The sequence below is a fragment of the Gallus gallus genome, chromosome 4 (assembly GCF_016699485.2).
Source record: "Gallus gallus isolate bGalGal1 chromosome 4, bGalGal1.mat.broiler.GRCg7b, whole genome shotgun sequence".
NCBI classification, from domain to species: domain Eukaryota; kingdom Metazoa; phylum Chordata; class Aves; order Galliformes; family Phasianidae; genus Gallus; species Gallus gallus.
Window position 1 is genome coordinate 17812038 of NC_052535.1, and position 18694 is coordinate 17830731.

At 46.2% G+C, this 18694-nt stretch overlaps 1 protein-coding gene and 1 non-coding gene across 2 annotated transcripts in view; one reads left to right on the top strand and one right to left on the bottom strand.

Moving 5' to 3' along the window:
* MAMLD1 (mastermind like domain containing 1) overlaps positions 1-12855 on the bottom strand; it is a 76873-nt gene extending 64018 nt beyond the window's left edge. The window contains exon 1 of the mRNA XM_003641088.6: positions 12611-12855. Coding sequence (XP_003641136.2) covers positions 12611-12664 — 54 coding nt within the window. The 5' untranslated portion in view covers positions 12665-12855. The remainder of the gene's footprint in view (positions 1-12610) is intronic.
* LOC112532284 lies at positions 10833-15151 on the top strand. Its single transcript, XR_006939261.1, has 2 exons — positions 10833-10951; positions 14570-15151. It is a non-coding gene; the product is annotated as a collagen alpha-1(I) chain-like (transcript).
* The last annotated feature ends 3543 nt before the right edge of the window (positions 15152-18694 follow it).

The following is an 18694-nucleotide window of genomic DNA, read 5'->3' on the forward strand; positions in this document are numbered from 1 at the left end:
AGGCATCAGGCAAACATTAATCTTGGTCACCACACCTCCAGTACACACAGGAGGATTTGTTTTTAAAGAGCCTTTGTGCAATTCAGGAACTATACTTTCCTGGAGTAGTATAGCTAAATTAAAGCTAATCAAGAATTCCCCTGTTACTTAGCTTACATAAGAAGAAAAATGATGCTCCCATTTCAAAAGACAGCCACAGAATGAGTTACACCAAACTAGCTGGAGCCCACTTGCAGCATGGCCACGGAGGAAAGGAACTACAGGAGGGTGTCCATAGGCATTCACCTCTGAGCACACACACTGATAAGTCAGATCCTTCTCAATAAGGAAATGCAAAGTGACTCATTTTTCTGCATGTGAGAAGAAAACCAAACAATCTTTACACTCCTGTCTGCCTGCATAAACACTCCATTCTGTCTCCTTCCTTTGGAGAAGCTGTAAAAGAGAATATGACTTTCTCTTCAGGCTGGCAGAATCCAAAGCCAGCTTATGATCCCAAAGGGGAAGAAGGAGATTTGGGAAGGTGGGTCACTAGCAGTTTGTCCCCTCAATGCCTGTATGTACCATGGCCAGGCAGATGCCCCTGGAGGCTGCCCCATGGAAGGCTTCCATGCTGCTCTGGACACTGCTGCTAATCCATGTGGGATGAGTGCCAGGCTATTAACGTCTTTAAGCAAGATCTGCAGACCTAGCCCAGCACCCATGGCTGCCCTGTGCAGGAATCAGGTTTGCCAGGTGAAAGCACGGAGCAGTGAACTTGGGCAACACGAGCAGCAGTACAGGCACACCATGACTCCTGGCCTGGGGCTGGCACAGCTCAGGCTCAGCAGGTGAATGCAGTAGCAGCACACTGAATGGCAGGCAGTGCTTTGGTCAGCTAGCTTGCCAAGCGCTCAGCATGCCCATACAGAAGTCCTATTACTGAAATAAACCAAAGTGACACAAGGTTGTGATCACAGCTGAGTCTGGCTCCCCAGCGCATCTCTGTGCTGCTGCTGGGAGGCCAATCCCTCTAGCACAGCAATGCAAAGGTACAAAAGCAGGAGTACAAAAAGAAATAACAGTTGCAAAATTAAGATAATAATAACAATAAATAAAATAAAATTATATATGTAATGGAGATAAAGCAGTGCTCAGGGAGCACACAGTGAGCTGGCACATGGGAAACATTTTCTGTTCAAGCAGAAGCACTTGGAGATGCTGGACCTGGTGGACATGCCCATGAGGGACCATCTCTACCTCCATCCCTCCCCTCTCTCCATACCTCACCCTGTCCTGGACACCTGCCCAGCATCTTCCCCAGCCCATGGCTTCACCCTCCCTTTAGGCCCAGCCCATCCCAGCCATTGCTGCTCTCACCCCTACCATGGCCTCCTCACACCCCGGACGCCTCTGTTGCTCGGCTGTGAGCTTCCTGGCTCTCCATCAGCAGCTCCAGCTGGCCCAGCCCAGCCAGCCTGAGCCACAGAGCCAGTCCTCCTCTGTCCTGGGGCCCAGCAGTATGCACAAACAAACAGCTATGCACACACAGAGCTACACTCCAAAAGGAAATGACCACTGGACATTATTGCACAATCTTTCTTAATAATGAACATGTATTTCTTTAAAATGTGTGCCACCTAATCCCCTCAACATTGCAAGCATGCCCCACAGGGGGGTAATTTAAGTTAATCAAGCCCTGTGCTCTTTGCAAAGCGTAACAGTTTGTCCTTCTGTGTTCTGGGGAGCAGATGGCAGAGCCCAGCACAAGGGCCAGAACCTGCTGCTGCTCCTTGTGTGATGACCAGCAGAGGGATGTTCTCTGGATGAGCTGAGAGCTGCAAAGAGGCGAGCATTTTACATCCTGAACTGACAGTCATGCAGCCTTCAACAGAGATGCTCCATCAGGACTGGCGGGCAGCCACAGTCAGCCATTTACCGCTTGCTTGCCACTGCTGCCATTCTCAGATATGATAAAATTAACGCTGCTGGCTTGCAGAAGACTTCCAGTAATTAGATCATGTCTTATCTTCACAAGCAACAACATCCAAAATCAGTTCCATGCAGGCAAGTAGCAGAGGGTTTCTTACACCACAGCACTTGACACTGCTACTGTAGCTCACATTTCTTTGCACTCTGTCCTGACAAGTGACTTCAGGCTGTACATAGCTGGGCACATGACTGCTAGCAACTATTCAGTGGCTGATTTGGAGTTCAGACTCTCTGTGTGGACAGTCAAATGCTCAGTATCTGGCTGGATTTTTGGGGGTGGGGTGAAGGGTGAGAAGAGCTGTCAAGAGAAAAAAAAAAAAACAAAACAATCTATAGATGTGTAGAGCCAGAAGAATTTTAAAGCAAGGAGAGCTAAGATTGCCTAAGTCAAGCTTTTCCAGGCACATGAGAATGACTGAGAAGGGGAAGCAGCATACAGTTCAGCCTGCAAAATTCAAGATTTTTATAATTCGTAACTGACAGAAGACACACACTTCTTCAAAACACAGAGCTCACCCATAGCACCCAGTTACTGGAGAGTGCACAGGGAGCATCCTCACACCCATCGACTGGTCCCATGCCAGGGCTGCCCCCAGGCACTTCTGGGGGCAGCATTTCAGGAGCAGCAGTGTGCAGAAACACTTCACAGTTATTAACTTGTTTGGTTTTGATTGCTGGATCAGTTCCCCATTCCTAAGGCACTTAGATTTACTTTTTTAGCCTAACACCACAAAGTAATCAAATCACTCCATTACAGCTGACAGACTTTGGGAGCCCTAAAGTGGAAAGGAGAGAAGCATCAGGAAATGCATCTACATTTTCTCTTACATCTTTCACACTTGCCCTCACCTTCAGATTCTACTCATCTACATCTCTGGAATTCAAGAACACTGAACTTCAAATGACACAAGAAGTTATTCGAAGATGCACGACTTTCACTTGAAATTAAGGCTGACCTACCTTCTGGGATCAGGGACTAAGATTCACTTCTCATAAAGATGGAAAAGCCTGAACACACTCTCTTTCCTGCTTTAAGTCAAACACAAGTGTTGCTGCAACCAAGAAAACATCCTCCCAATGCTACATAAAGTTCAAACCAATCAATTCATAAAGAAGATGAGGAGATGAGATGGAGGATTCAAATATGCCTTTGTGCCCTTCCGTTGAAGGTGCAGAATAGGTAAGAATGGGAAGACAAAGGAGCTGGCACAGTAAGTCAAGATTAGTATGGAAACTGGGGGAGGGGGAGGGGGGGGAAGAAAGAAAAAGGCATTCATTCAGTTGGGTTTTGACTGTGGCTCTTCACTACAATTTATTTTCAGTTTTATGCACAGAAATTGAAAATACTAAGTACACACCCTTGATGTAGCAGGCAAAAGGAAATTTTTTGATTTAGACAAACTCCAATGTACATGTCTAATGCTCCCCAGTGCAGAATTAGAAAGAAATTAGTGCTTGCATAGTCCTGTATTAAAAATAATTTGAGTGACCCACTGCTTAAAGCATGGAAAAGGTCCTCTGTTATTATAAACCAAAAATATTTTTTTCAATTTAGAATACACTCAAACTGACAAGGTAAAGCACAAAAAAGTTCCCCCCAAAGATTTTTTAATAGAGAAAAACAACAAAACACAACTTAATGGAGTCAGTGATCAAATCATCTTACAGAGTTTGGACTTAGTACACCAATAATGTCAGGCATTTCAATGCAGTAGCATCAAAATTAGATATTTACTATTTGGTAGTGAGTAACCCTTTTAAAAGGGAGGAACAAAAATTCCTTTTTAATGAGTCACCACTTGGCAGTCAGAGATCAAAACCTTTTGCCTGTATTTCTGGCTGCAGCGTTGTATATACTTGAGGTTTTTCCAGTCTGTGTGACTTTATTTAAATCAACAGAGTTAATTAAGAAAATAAGTAAGTTAGAAGAACAGGAAAAGTTGAGTCCTTCAAAGCGTCCAACAATCAGCATAACCTACCAGGTTACAGGAATACTGGATGAATTCAGAAATTATTTCCATATATAAACTTGGAATTGTGAAGATCCCAGTAAGATTTAAAGTAACTTGTCAAAGCAAAATGAAATTACACTCAGTATCCACATCAAATGCATGTTGTGTAATTGTTCTCAAGCTAATGCAGCTGCGTGGGGAAAAAGCTTCTAGAGCGTGAGTGGAACTGTGTATGATGGATGTCTTCATAAAAGATTCATTTGTTTACCCTTGCCCAAAACTTAACCTATGAAGATCTGGGCCTCAAGATGAAACATTAAGATACCCTCCTGAGAGTAGATGCCAAGTTTGTCTTTAAATATTTTCTCTCTTTTTTTTTTTCTTCCCCAAATTGTGAAGTTTCAGCAAGAAGAAAGATACTGTGACATGAATTCAGGAAAAAAAAAATCCACTTCCTTAGCCAAAACAAAGAAATAAAACTATCATTCATACCTAGGAGGGATTCAAGGTAAGATACACCCCCTTTACTTTCAATATAACTTCCAGCTATGTGAAAGGTCCCTAGAGACCTCAACTAGCTACAAGTATTCACGCTTTAGTAAATACTTAGCTAGTTAGCCTTCACACTAAGCATCCTTAAGGTAAAGCACCACTATTCACATTTTACAATGGAATGTAAGAATCTGGGAACTGTTTACTCCAAGAATTGCCTCCATCTCTGGAGACCAGCAGGGCAGTAGACATTCAACCTCTCTGGAAAAAAAAAAAAAAAAATCTAATAGTTCTGAAATTTGCAAAGGCTTTGTTGAGGCTTGGTTTTTACCTTAGTAAATCTCCAGATTGTTATTTCAAGACTCACATCCACTAGCAGCACGAGCAGGAACCTGCAATCTGTCCCACACTGCTACCCAACCACTCTCCACACTGCGCTGCCACTTTGCCAAACCACCAAGGCCCTTACACCCACTGATCTCCATTTCTGTTCAATTTATCTGTAGAGTAGAAGTTGTTAGAGTAACTAATTACAGCAACTGGTTATAGTTCGGGAATTTGGAGAACTGAAGAAAAAATTCAGAGAAATAACGCAGCAGAGAGAATCAATCATCCATCTCATTCCATTAGTCTTTTGGCAATCCCGTGTCACTGCTGTTGTGAGCCTGGATAACGATGCCACATTAATCCTCCTTTTGAGAAAGGGACTACAAGCTTTGACTCTGTAACTGTGTCCTATCTGACCTTGGGGAATCTTTGGGGAAAATTTCCCATCAAATGCACTAAAAGCTTTTACTGGAGAAGAATTACCAAGTTGGGCTGTGTTTCGTAAAATACATGACACAAAATACCACTCGTCTTCTGTTTTCACTAGAAATAAGTTGCCAGTGTGTAATCAACAACTCCACACACCCAACGCTGTGTGAAAAATGGCATTTCTGAAGTCGTGACAACAAGTCTGCTCAGAGGTGATGGACATGGGGCAGAACAAAGAGGCAGCTGCTGGATCTGGCCCACATAACAACAACTGCTCTTTTAAGGAAGTGTTCTTGAACTGAAGATAGACTGCATTTCCCAATCCAAGCCTCCCCGATCCAAATGAAAATAATACTGACTTGTAAATACTACAGAACACAGAACTCAAAAAGATGAAGTTCTCTATATGTTTCATAATAAATCCAGACTCCTTCCCTTACTTCCAGACCAGACACTACTCTCGATGCAATATGCAATACCATCTTTCTGATATCAGTATGAGCAGACAGAAGAGGAGATATGGCCTTTTGTACTGTTCCCAACATGTCGCATATTACAGGAAAAAAAAAAAAAAAAAAAAAAAGGAAAAAAATCATTATCCAGGCTGGAAGAAACCCAGGCCATCTTAAATATTTGTTTGTTGCAATTTGAAAGACCTTTTTGGAAAAAACAACCAACTATTCCTGAACACCCAATCCTAACCCAAAATGGTTGCTGGGAATCAAGCACAAACCATGTGCTCTGGCTGATGCGATCCTTTTGGGTACTTCTCTGTAACTAAGTATCATCTCTATTAATATGGCTAAGACTAACAAGTTAACAGCACTATTTACACTAGTACTGTTATATCATTAGAAACAACAAGATTATGTACTTCAATTCTAATGCCAGCACAATTATTTTAACACCAAGTGTGTTAGATCTGACTCTATACCCCCTAAATTAATTTCAGAGTAGTGGCTAAATAAAATGACATCGTTCTTTGTGCTTTTGTTATAACATGCTCATGTGCAGCAAACTGTGAAAAAAATGTAGTAATTAGAGGTTAAATTAATCCCTGACAGACAGGCAGCTTAGCAGAGCTGGGCTCTCTGCAGAGGACAGAAAGCTTGCCAGTCTTCTCCAGTTCTGCACAAAGCACAGACGAGATGGCAAGTGCATCCTGAGCACAAGGGGAATGTTGGCATTCGGAGCAAGCCTTCGAGCAGCCAATGCCAACACACAAATCTTGTAATGAGCACGATGCAGGCTCTGAGCAATCAGGGCTGCATACTGCCTGATCAGGATCAACCACTTGACACTAAACCACTTGACAGGCTTTTGCACAGCAGAACAGGCTCCTAGCTGCTGGATAATCCACCTCTGGATGTTAATAAAGTGAACAATGGCATTGTATTGCGCAACACAACTAGAGAGTTACCTTGCTTCTTCTGATTTTGATGCAGGCAATGGATTTCATCGCCCACAAGAGAGTATGTGTGCTGTGTTATTCTGAAAACAGTAACCAGGTACACCCTGGGTAGCTGTAAGTCCCAAACCTACATGGTGTTTAATTCTAGAGAAAAGAACTTCCACAGAATTGCACAAGCAAAACTATGCAAGAAAAAGAGTCAGCCCCCTCCCTTTGATGAGACTCTTTAAGCATTTCTGCTTGAGTGTGTTGACAGAAGTAAACATTTTTCCTGCCTCTGTGGCCACAGCAGGATAGGAGCAGGCAGCTTCTAAGCTCACTTGAGAGCGGCCTTCTCTCAGGGGAGAGAACTGAGAAGTCCTGCTGTGGGAATGGGGCACCCATGGAGCCTGTCCTGCGGACACGCACCACACCTCTTCTAGGGGATGATGCGAAAGCTGGTGTCCTCCTGGCTGCCACTCAAGAGCTGGGCTGCTGTGGGGTGAAACAATAACCTAGTCAACACCCTCCCCTGCAGAGGTAATCCATACCATGGCTGCCACAGGCTGAGTCCCAGCTGCCCCCGCCTGAGCTGGGAAGTCGGGCAGGCACCACGGTCACAGCAGCAGAAAACTCTGCTGAAAAAACAAACAAACAAACAAACAACAAACAAACAAACAAAAACACCAAAAGAGAATGAAGAAAACACTTGGAAAAGCAAAACATGGGGATGGCTGAGATTGCAGATCAGTGTGGGAGTGCATTAACAACACTGGTATTTCTGTACTACCCAGATCATCAATTATTAACAAATTAGGACATGCCTGATGGGGTGCTTATGCAATACTTCTTTATCAATAACACTGTCAAGTCTCTTTCAGGGGAAACCAAAGCGAATTTCAACGAGTCATGAAGTGACAGGGCACATTGATAAATTCTCATTTTCCCCTCCTTAGCAGAGCTACCACCAACCAGCAAGGAGCAATTCCAGCCAGCCCGGAACCCTGCTGGAGTGACTGTCTCAAACCAGGTCAGCATGCACCAATGCCTTACGGCAGCACAGCAGCAGCACAGGGAGGAACGGGCCCAAACCCCACATCCCTCGCCTGGGCACACCACTAGCCCCAAGAGCAGGTCCTGGCACTGCATGCTACCTGTCAGCTGCTGCCTGGACCAGGGAAAGGAGGAGCCTGCAGCTCTCTCCCCCACTTTACCCTTTGGGTACAGCCATTCCCTCACAGGAGGAAAGGATCCACTGTAAATGCAGCCTACCATGGCACCTTCCCTCATCCTGCTCTGTTTCTGTCTCATTTCCTTCAATAGGCAAGAGTGAGCAGGGTGGGGGGCACAAAACAACCCCACTTCCCTATTTAAGGTCCTGATGCTTAAGTCCTTAATGCGAGGTTCAAATCTGAGCGTCACCCAATGCTAAGTTCCACTGCACTGTGCTGGTCCCTGGCAGGAGAAGCAGCACTGTCCCCCGCACCACCTGACGAGCATGTGCTGGAGCATTTGAGCTGCGCACCAAGTCAAGCTCCACCAGCAGCTTATGGGACTCGGCACATAAACATGCACAAAATGAGCATTTGCCTCTTGAAGGCAAGTAACCACTTACTGACACATTTTCTTCCATTTAAAATGAGAAAATTATTATCAGTGAGGAGGCTTCCCAAGAGGAATTAAGACTCTTCATAGCACATTTGTATTTGCTACTTATTCCCTCTCTGATTGCATCACTCCATGTAGCACAACTGGTGCCTGGGACGTGATGGAGTCACAGGGCCCTGCTTATGTTGCCACTGAGATGCACTTTCATTTTGAACAGAGTTAGCAGCCCAGGCCATAGCAAACTGCAATGAAAAATAGTGGAAGAGAAGGATATAAAGCAAAACCTTTAACTGACAAAGATGTCAATTCTGTGCAAAGTGCTAGCAATAATAATAAAGATCGCAGGAAGGAGGCTGTGATGGCAGCACAGAGAGCTCTGCAAAGTTTCCCTTTGAGCTGCTGGCAGCCCTGAAATGGGTCATGGAAACTCAAAACCATGTTACTGATCACTGCCTATTCTGCAGGCGTGTCCATCTTCTTAATAAAAACGTTTTTTCTATTTTCACTTAAAGCAAAACAATATTCCAGTATCTTCCAAAGTCCCATACAATCAGAAACAACGCTAATGACGGCACTACTAAATGCCTAAACAGATTCTTTACATATTTTTAAGCAATTACCTTTTACGGGTGAACGAAAACAAAACTTGTTATGAGTACACAAGTATCGCACACATTTGGCATTTCACAACCATGTTCTAAAGTTCCCCTTCAAAATTACCAGCAAGGGTGGAAGTTCCGCACAACTGTAGTACCCAACATCTGAAAAAAAATTAGAGCAGTCCCAACTCTGCTTTGAGCTGTATAAAAGAACAGTTGAAAAACTTACAGTTGACTGGTGCTACCTAGGTTACCCATCAATGGCACTGAAACTGGTATATTATTAAGAGAGGTGTATGATGGGAATTGGTTTATTGTGCTGATCCATAGTAACCAACTCTCATTCGTCCATCATTTATCTCTCTCACCAGCGACATATGGGTTTGTCTATTCACACTCTCAGCATTCTCTCTGCTCCAACAAACAGTCGGCCTTTTCTGCTGGGATAAGGAGATTTTTTAGTTACATCCATTATGTGCGTATCAACATTTATGGCAGGAAGATAATTGCCAAAGAGCTCAGGGGGATAAAAGCTCCCTCTTTATAACACAAACTCCCTTTAAAAAAAAAAATCAATATTAATATAAAACAGTTCAGTGTGAAGCCTTGGTGTGTCCTCTGCTTCCTTCGGTTTGAAATACTTTTTTTTTTAAATACCAAGTCAAACTGGAACATCATGTAGAAAGCTTTCAGAGTCACTTACACTAGTGTTCTTCCCATACAGGAAAAAATAGCAGTGTAGAATATTAATTGCTCCTTAAAGAAGTGAATGGCAAATGTATCAGACACAAAAAGGGCTCCTTGGAGAGGCGCTGGCAGCATTTAAACTGATTTAGCTATCTTTATTTGGGGACCACATCAATTGCCAGTGAATTGTAACTTATAATCAACTTCTCCTCAACGCTGAAAAATGCTGACAACTCAGAAACAGCAGGCACAAGGGAACAGTGAAACCTAGGGATCCTGCCTTCCCTCCTAGTTAGAGGCTCTGACAACCCCTGGTTTGGGCAAGTCCATTTGTTATGGCTTTTCCAAGATTTACTTCACCTTATCATGGCTACATGCTCATAGAAGTTATTTTAAGGCTACTTCCATGGAAGCAGCAAGCAAAAGAGCACATTTATCAATTAAATGACTAGGAACCAGTGAATTGCACAGCACATCACCTACGGGATGGCTGGGGGACCCCTCCTGGTGCTATCCCTGGCCTTGGGTTGCCTCCTGCCCTCCTCCCAGTGTGGTGGGGCAGTGGTTCTGACTGGCACCTGGGTCGGGAGCTCTCATAGTCAATCTCACATCCACTCAGAAGACATCTGACAAAACAGCTCCTAAACCCATTTAAAACCTCTGCAAGGTACCACTTTATAAAGGTAGTAATGAGATCGGTGCAAAAATTAAAACTCAGTTCAGTGGCACACTGTATTCATAAAACACTTCCAACTGTGCAGCAGGAGGCCATACAAGAGAGTTAGTATATACAACTGTCTCCTATAACTACTAATCTCCCCAAAAATCCTTTAACAACTACATTAGCTTTAAAAAAAAACTAGGAGCCTTTGCAGGTTCTAACCATGCAGTTACACGGGACTACAAGTGAAGCTCTGTCAATATTTGCTTTTCCGATTGTTAAGTTTTAGTTAAAAGGATTAAAAACAGAGACGGAAAACCTCAAGTTAAAAACGAGACAAACCAAAATCTCTGAAAATAAGATGCTAAGTTCCATTGAGGCTGCTCGGTTCTAAGCATTAAGCAGCTTTTCACCCGCTGGAGAGGAGCAGCGGAGCGCCTGTTACCTGCCTTACAATGCACAGTATTTGTTTTCTATCCCTGAGCAACAGACTATTTCCTGGTTCAGTTTAAAAACTCGGTGACGTTCCAATTTCAGCCCACACATGTGTGTCACTGTCAACGTCAGTGGCAGGAAAACATTAGAAGTCACCCCTTGCTAATGCTTTCCTAAGATGGAATTTCCTTGTATCGCGCTCCTTCAGCCCACCTCCTCCCTCCAAGCTGAGAGCATCTTTCCCAAATTGCCTTTTTTTTTTTTTTTTTTCTTCTTTCCTCCTCTCCAAACATATGGCAGCGAGAGAACTGAAAATGGTCAGTGCCAGGAGCAGATCGTTGCTTTTTTGGGTGCCAGTGTGCAACTTCCTCGCGCTGCTCCCGCTCGCCGGCAGCACCCGGTAATGCGGCTGGGGGGGCTGAGGGGGCCGAGCGGGGCGGAGGGCAGCTTACGGCAGGGGCAGGGGGCGGCAGGTTTAAGGCCGTTCCGGCTACTCCCCCCCTCCCCCCCGGAGGCACCATATGGCGTAGTTTCACGTCGGCGGCTTTATTTCTCCGTCAGTTCGCCCCGTGGAGGGGGGAGGGAAGGGGGAGCTCCGGGAAGGGCAGGCCCCGGCCGTTCGGCATTACCGGGGATTACAGGGCCGAGAAGGGGAACACTCGCGTTATATAACGGGCGTGCTACGCGTCAGCGGCCGGGAGCTGCGGAGAGGACGGGCCATTCAGTGCCGCTCGTGGGTCGGAGCGGAGCTGCGCGACGCGGGGAGGAGACAGCGGGCAGAAGTTACCCCCCTTCCCCCCCCGCCTCGGGACCGCCTCGTGGCGCTCCGCCGAGGGCTCCACCGCCTTCCGTTGGGGCGCGGTGCGGCCATCACGCGGCCGCCGGGGTAGCACCAAGCGGGCGGCACCGCGGCGGCCCCGCCACCGCTCCCTGCCCACGGCGAGGCTCCGCCGCTGGCCCCCGGGAAACAAAAGCGGTCTCGGCGTGCTTTGTTTCGGGGTGGCGGCGGAGAAGCCTGGAAGGAAAGCTAAGCCCTGCCCTTCGCCGAGCGACCACTCCGCGCGGGTCCCCGGCGTGTCACCCCATGACAGTCCCCGCCGGCCGCGGCCGAACAAAGCCTCCGTACCCCGGCCCCGCCGAGCCGAGGCCCACGTCCCACAACACCGGAACCTCAGCCGGCTCCGTGCCGGTGGCGGGCGGAGGGCAGCCGCAGCCGCGCGGGGCCGCCGGACCCGGCCGAGTAGCGCCTCGGGCGCCCTGCGGGCGCTCCCGGTAGCGCTTTCCATCTCGAGATGAGAACCCACAGCAGTCGGAGGCGCAGGGCAGCAGCACGCCGTCGGTCTCCGCACGCGAACGGTCTCGGGGAAAGCCGCACGCGCCGCGCCGCGTCCCGCACCTGGGGCTGTCCCCACAGCTGCGTCGGTGCCTAGACTGTGGCCGCGTTCCGCTCGGGAGACCCCGGAGGCTGCTGCGGGGTTCCGCTGCGCCTTTTGTTCCGTATCCCGCCGATATAACCAGCGCTGCAGGCTCCCAAAAGAACCAGGAACGCCGCTACTAACGCAAATACCGTGAGTTCTTAAAAAATAAAGAAAAAAAAAAACGCAGCTCAGCACCAGGCGCTTTACCCTTCGCGTGACACTTTCCCGGAGGAGTCTCCGAGCGGTGACGGCTTTACCCTCCTCGCCTGCTCTGAGTTTAAATTAGAATCCCCCAGCCGCCCGTGCAGGCGAGCCGCCGGCGTTCACGCGGCGCTGCCGTGAGCTGAGACCCCGGCAGTGCCCGGCGGCGCTTGGCCCCGTCCCGTGCACCGGTCCGCGGGCGGTGACACGGTCTTCCCGGTCCCCTACCCACCAACACATCCTGGCCCCCTGGGCCCGGCAGCTCCCGCGAAGCGCGGCGGAACCTTCGGCCAAGTTCTCGGGCTCCGCTCCGCCGCCGGCAACTGCCCCAAAGCGCCCCCGAAAACTTTCCCTGCCTGCCCGGCTCGGCCCGCGGGGTGCCCAGCTCCTTCAGCACAACTCCGACTTCCCCGGCCGTATCGATTTCAAACACTGCTTACCGGAATATGCGGCTCCATGCGTGGTGCTTCTACCCGCTGGGAAACCAGCAGCATCTTGGAGTGGGGATCAACCAGCTTTTAGATCCACTTTGACTGTATTTAGCAAAGCCCTGCACCGCGGAGGACTCGGAGACTGTTTCCTCCTTTTAGGTTCCAGACAAGTCCATCCTGGCGTTGCAGTTTGCTAATGATTCACTGTCTGTCTCAATCTGCTCGCTACATTTCCATCAACCCACAGCTTCCTCACTTAGAAGGTGGAGTTTGTGGGGTTTAAGTTACTGATAGGCATATCTAAGTGCTGTGTCACTCAAAGAGGAGGAGACACACACACACACTCACACACACTCTCACACACACTGCTCCGGGCTTAAAGGGGAAGGAGCACTTTCCTCTCTTCAGAAGCTGGAAACCTCAAACAGCCAAGGAAATTCCTTTTTTCATGTACGTAAAGGCAAAAATCAGGCAGCTTGTGCACAGCATTCTAACATGCAAAATGCTGCTGAGGATCTTTAGAGGTTCCTTTGCAAGGTGTCAATTTCATGTAGTGCAAAAGTAGGCTAGCTCCAGAAAACACTGTCCATGGATTGAATTCCCTGCCCCCCCTCCCCCAAATCTGAGTGTACAAATCACTGATAAGATGCCATGGGCACAAAGAGCGAAAGTGTGATCTCTTATCTTCATGCCACGACTATACAATATTCTGCACTCTGGACAGTCATAAAAGGGTTAAACTCACCTCGCACAGGTGAACCCAGGTTAGCAAGAAGGAAGCAGCAGAGTTGTTTCATTTCCCTGCTTTGTACTATGCACGTATTTCTGAAGACAGGTATGAAACCGAACAGGGAGCTGCATAAAACCACTCACCTCTCTGCCTGCAAACACACTGGTTACCAGTGCACCCTGGGACTGTTCTGACAGACCACCAGCTGCAAGCTGATAGCCCACCCACATCTCTTGAGCAAACTACAGGCAGTCAGGAGGGCAGTTGAGTCCGTGAATAATTGCTGGTATTACCTTCCTAAATCTGTCCCTCCTGTCCCACTGTCCTGGAGGTGCTGGAAGCCCTGTCCCAGTACACTGACAGCAGATGAGACATGGGAGACGTTGCACCCCTACTAATGAAATGGCTGATTTGTACCAGGCCATAAAACAGAGCTCGTAGAAAATTATAGCCTACAAAGTTAAGAACTTTAATAAACACACTGTGCCCAAATGCATACTATTGGAGCCAGGATCTGGCCTCAGTTTTCTGAAAGATTTCCATCCAGAAGTGTTCTTTAACTTGCACATGGCTTATAGACCAAGCCCATCTTTGCATGTTTCATAACAACCTTGAGCTAACAAATATCAGCAATATCAGCTCATCAACAGGGATACATCTGCTTGCACCTTTGCTCACACTGCTAGCTCATGTATAAAGGTGTGGATGCCAGGACTCCTGTGTTCGCTGGCAGGGTAGGCTGGCCTCACAAGCGTTCTGCGTGCAGAGGATGAATGTGTGGCAGATCTGTACCATGCTTCCACACAGGACTTGCAGCACACACTCATCATCTGTCTGGAAGCTTTGGAAAACCACGTCACTCATGACTCTTCCCAGTCACCTGAAGTTCCTGACAAACAGCAGAAGTCGTAAGGACTGTAATTTGCATGGTTTGCCATGTAAAGCTAGACCAGAGGGCTTCCCCAGAAGGAAGCAACGTGAGTGGGGTTACTCAGCTGTAGGAACCTGGCCTCTACCTGCTTGTACATCATGCTGCTGTCTTAATTCAGTTGTCTGGGGGATCTGCTTGTCAGACGGTGGCTTGTGACCTCCCTGGGAAGGTGGGAGATTGAGTCCCTGCACATTTGGGTGGGAATGGAATTGACATGGGGCCTTTCCTCAGCCCGCAGCTTTAATATTCACAGAAAAACATCATTTGCTTTGTTTGTTTCTTACAAGTGGTGTCATTTATTTCCCAGTTGAGATGTCTCACTCAAAAGTCAGAGCCTGACAGCTGTGAAGTGCACCTGAAGACTAACCCTGATGGGAGGAGTGTGCTGAATGGTCTTTTCTGAAACATACAAATGGGACTTTCCTTGTTCAGTACTCCACTATTTTTGGACAAGTGATCTTTTAACCTACTTAAGGAGAAGTGTTACTGTGAGATGCTAAATAACTGTTTGTGCCATGCTTGCTCTGCAAGAGTATTGGGATGGGCCAAGAGGAGGCCAAGGTGAGGGGAGAGGTTTGCATCTACAGGGCAGTGCCAGCTAAGCAGGTCCAAAGCCAAGCCCCTGGGTGGCCATGCTGTGGAACTCCTCCAGGCACTCCTGGAATCAGCACGGATGGGGAATTACAGCGGGCAGAGGCTGCCCCACTGCACATCTTGTACACCAAAGGGAGCAGCAACTGAGCAGTGCAAGGGCTTGTCGCAGATTCACTCAGGGATTCATGAATTTCTTGGTGATCCAAAAACAGATGGAAGGAAATCATGTAATGCTTGCTACTTGCATGTATTTGACCGGAAATTTAGTAAAATCAATGGCATTGTCTGAAAAACACTTTGAGTGTATGTTTACTGGTAGGTAAAACTCAAAGTAAAGCTCCTGGGGAGTGAAATTGCATGAACTACAAGATAAATACACAAGGGGCTGAGACAGGGGGTTGTCCTAATTCTGCCCAGAATACTAAGACTTAGCATGTGAGAATGAGAGGCAAAATTCAAGGGAGAGAGCTGGGGTAGTGCTGTGTGGAGTCAGTCGTTGGACTCGGTGATCCTGCAGACCTCCCCCAATTCAAAAGACTCCAAGACTCTACGATTCTATGTATGAATTAGATTTGCTCCATTCCAGAGTAAAGATAATTATTAGGCTGAACATACGCAGGATGATAAGAAAGAATATAAAAAAAAAAAAAAAAGATGAAAATAATGAAAATATTCCTCTGGTAGAAAATTACAGAAAAAATACACAGAGCCAATTGTGTTTGCTTTTAAGGAATGAAGAATACAAGTGTGGCACAATCACAAGTCAGCATAACACAAACAAGAACACAAGAACTCCCGTTCTGCATCAGATGAAAGGTACACCTAAAGAGTAATTTTCTTCTGGATATGATTTTCAAAAGGCACTTAATGAAACTGCCCAGTGAGGTTGTGGATGCCCCCTCCATGGAAGCATTCAAGGCCAGGCTTGATGGGGCTGTGAGTAGCCTGCTTTAGAGGGAGGTGTTCCTGCCTATAGCAGGGGGATTGGAACTAAATGATCTTAAAGGTCCCTTCCAACCCAAAGCATTGCATGATTCTATGATTCTATGAAACTGGGGAGATTTTTACTACAGATGAATGTTTCAGAACAAATAGGATTCTAGTATTTTTTTTAAGAAACATTGCCTTTAGAAAAATAAGAAGCTTCAAGGAAAAAAATATTTCATTTGTGAGCAATTGACTACAGTTTCAATGTGGCCTTCCACTGATTTGGACACAAAAGAAGAATGCAGCTGATGAAGGCAACTTTGGCTTTGGTAGGTCATTATTTACACGAGTGCCCATGGAAGAACATAAGGGTGAAATCATGACATGGTAACATATCAGTGAACTAGTTTAGGAAGTTATATAAATCAAAATGAGTGCTGAATTTGTCTCCTGCTTGAAAAATAGACAGAGCTCTAACTAGAATCTCTGTGCTTAGCAGTTATGAGTTGAAAACACCATTGGTAATTTCTCTGTGCTTTTGTAAAAAGTTGCATAGCATCAAGTATCAGCTCCTACTGAAGTATAGGTTAATGCCATGCTGTTAATATCTGCTGGCTTGCCAAATGCTTGTTCCAAATTGATCTGCTTTGAACTTATATTTTAAATACAGAAATCAATTATTTGCATAGTTCAAAAATACTTAAACACATACTTAACATTGTGTATGGCTCTTGGAAATGGAAGGGATTACTTGAGTGCTAAGGTAAGCACACAGATATGCCTGCACATTGGCACTGGTGTCACTTGCTTTCATGAGGCAGAATCCTACCGCCATACTGACAGCCCAAACTCAAGATCACTACTCAAGATCTTCTTGGGTAAACGTAAGTCTGCTGATGGCTTCCAGGCCTTTTGTTTTCACTGGAGTGAACTCTGGCCTGCAGGTTTAGCTCTGCAGAGTCCTGACTCCCTGCATCTCTGCTTACTGTCGGGCCATACAAAGTCACAAAGTGCTTGGAGTGCAGATCACCACCAGGATGGAGGCTAGAAAGCAGCACTAGAATATCAAATACCCTGTGCGCCCTCTTCAAGGTCAAAATGTTCTTTTCACAGGACTCACCATCATCTCATTTCTAATTCTCTCTCAGCTAATAAGATTCTTCTGTTAAAAACATAGAGGCTGATGCAAGTGAAAATAATGCGACAGCAACAATAGATTGAAAACTTTTCCTAACTGATGGTGTTTCCCGGGCTCTGACCTGCACACGTATCCCACGATACCTGGCAGGGGCTGGCAGTGCTGGCCTGCTGAGCAAATGTGGGCAGGTGGCATTTGACAGGTTTCCATATTAGCAATGGGTCAGTGCAGTGGGGCACCTCTGTTTGACTCCTGCATCTGTCTGAAAGTAAGGCATCGCCGAAAAGATGCAATAAAAAAGGTGTAGCAGTAATTCTAGATTCACCATTGCCTAACTGCTAGATCACACAGCTCATACACATGTGCAGTGATCAGGGACATACAGATCACACTCAGCTCCTCATGAAGTGAACAGAAAAGGAGATTCTGGTCCATACCTGATGCAATAGACTACAATTGCTTTAAATATCTAAATCTGCAGAAATTGTTCTATATTCATCGTTTTTAGAAGACAGGACCACATAGTTCTCCTTCCCTCAGGAAATAAATATTCACCTTTCTTCCTTAATTTTCCTTTTCATTCCCAGAAAGGTCCTTACTTCACTAGAGCTGGTGCTACGTTTTAAAGTAGTCTCTGTTTCATGACTGTCAACTATTCTTTCCATGCCAGATACATGGCAAAGTTAGATATTCTTCAACTCAAAACAATATACATGAATATTCATAAACTACCTGATGGCAGAATTGGCCCTGAGATTTAAAACCATAAAACCCACAGAAGCAAATGTTACCACTTTCCCTTTGTCAGAGATCCCTTGGATCAAGCACAGAAATTATACTTTTATGCTGTTGCCAAGAAAATGCAAAACCAATGCATGTAACATCCCATGTTCTGTTTATTAAAGAAGAGTGCCTGTAATGACACAGATACTCAGCCAGACTAGGATGTTACCAATGTCAGTTTGTGATTTACTAGAAATTATTGATTTCAAATCTTGGTTTCCCAGGGCTACTGAGCATATCCTGTCGTATGAATATGCATCCATTTGCTAGCGACCGCAGCCTTGTGTAAGAAGTGTGTTGTCTTAACTGGTGTCAGGTTTCTTGAGCCAATAAATAAATAAATAAATAAATAAATAAAGCTCTCCTCCCCTTCGGTGCAGGAATGCAGATCAGCTTTTAAGTTAGGGTTCTATGCCCAATACAATCTCAGCACAACTTGCACAGCTCTGGCACCCATCCAGAAAATGCGTAAGAAAGCACTATCCTGAGAAATTGCATTCCCCCTAAAGAAAAAGGCTCCCGATATTTAAATTATGGTAGTTCCATAACTTAAGGTAATTGAGGTATTTCCAGCCTCAGACTTCTGAGACTTCTCCTACACACAAAGAAGCAAGTCGGACGTTAACTCTGTTGAGGTGCAGATCCGTCATGGGCAAGTTACACAACACACAAGTGCAAAGGACTGGCGGGGACGGTAACTCACCCTTCATTACTGACAAGAATGACAGCTGAATTGCCAGCACTTGGAAGATCTGTGCTCTTCTCTTTCTTCACTGGGAGACTGGGCACAAGTGCCCTCTCAGCTGAGGCCTGCTGTCCTGCTGCCCGTCCATTGCACCTGGCTGCACCTGCACAGCATTTCCCCTTTTTCTTTTTGGCCCTACCACTCAGCCTTTCTCCCAGTCCTTCAGTTGTGCCCACATGTCTAAACCCAGCTCCCATCCCCAGTGAAGGGATCTCCAGGTTGGGGATGGCTGTCTACCCTGCTGC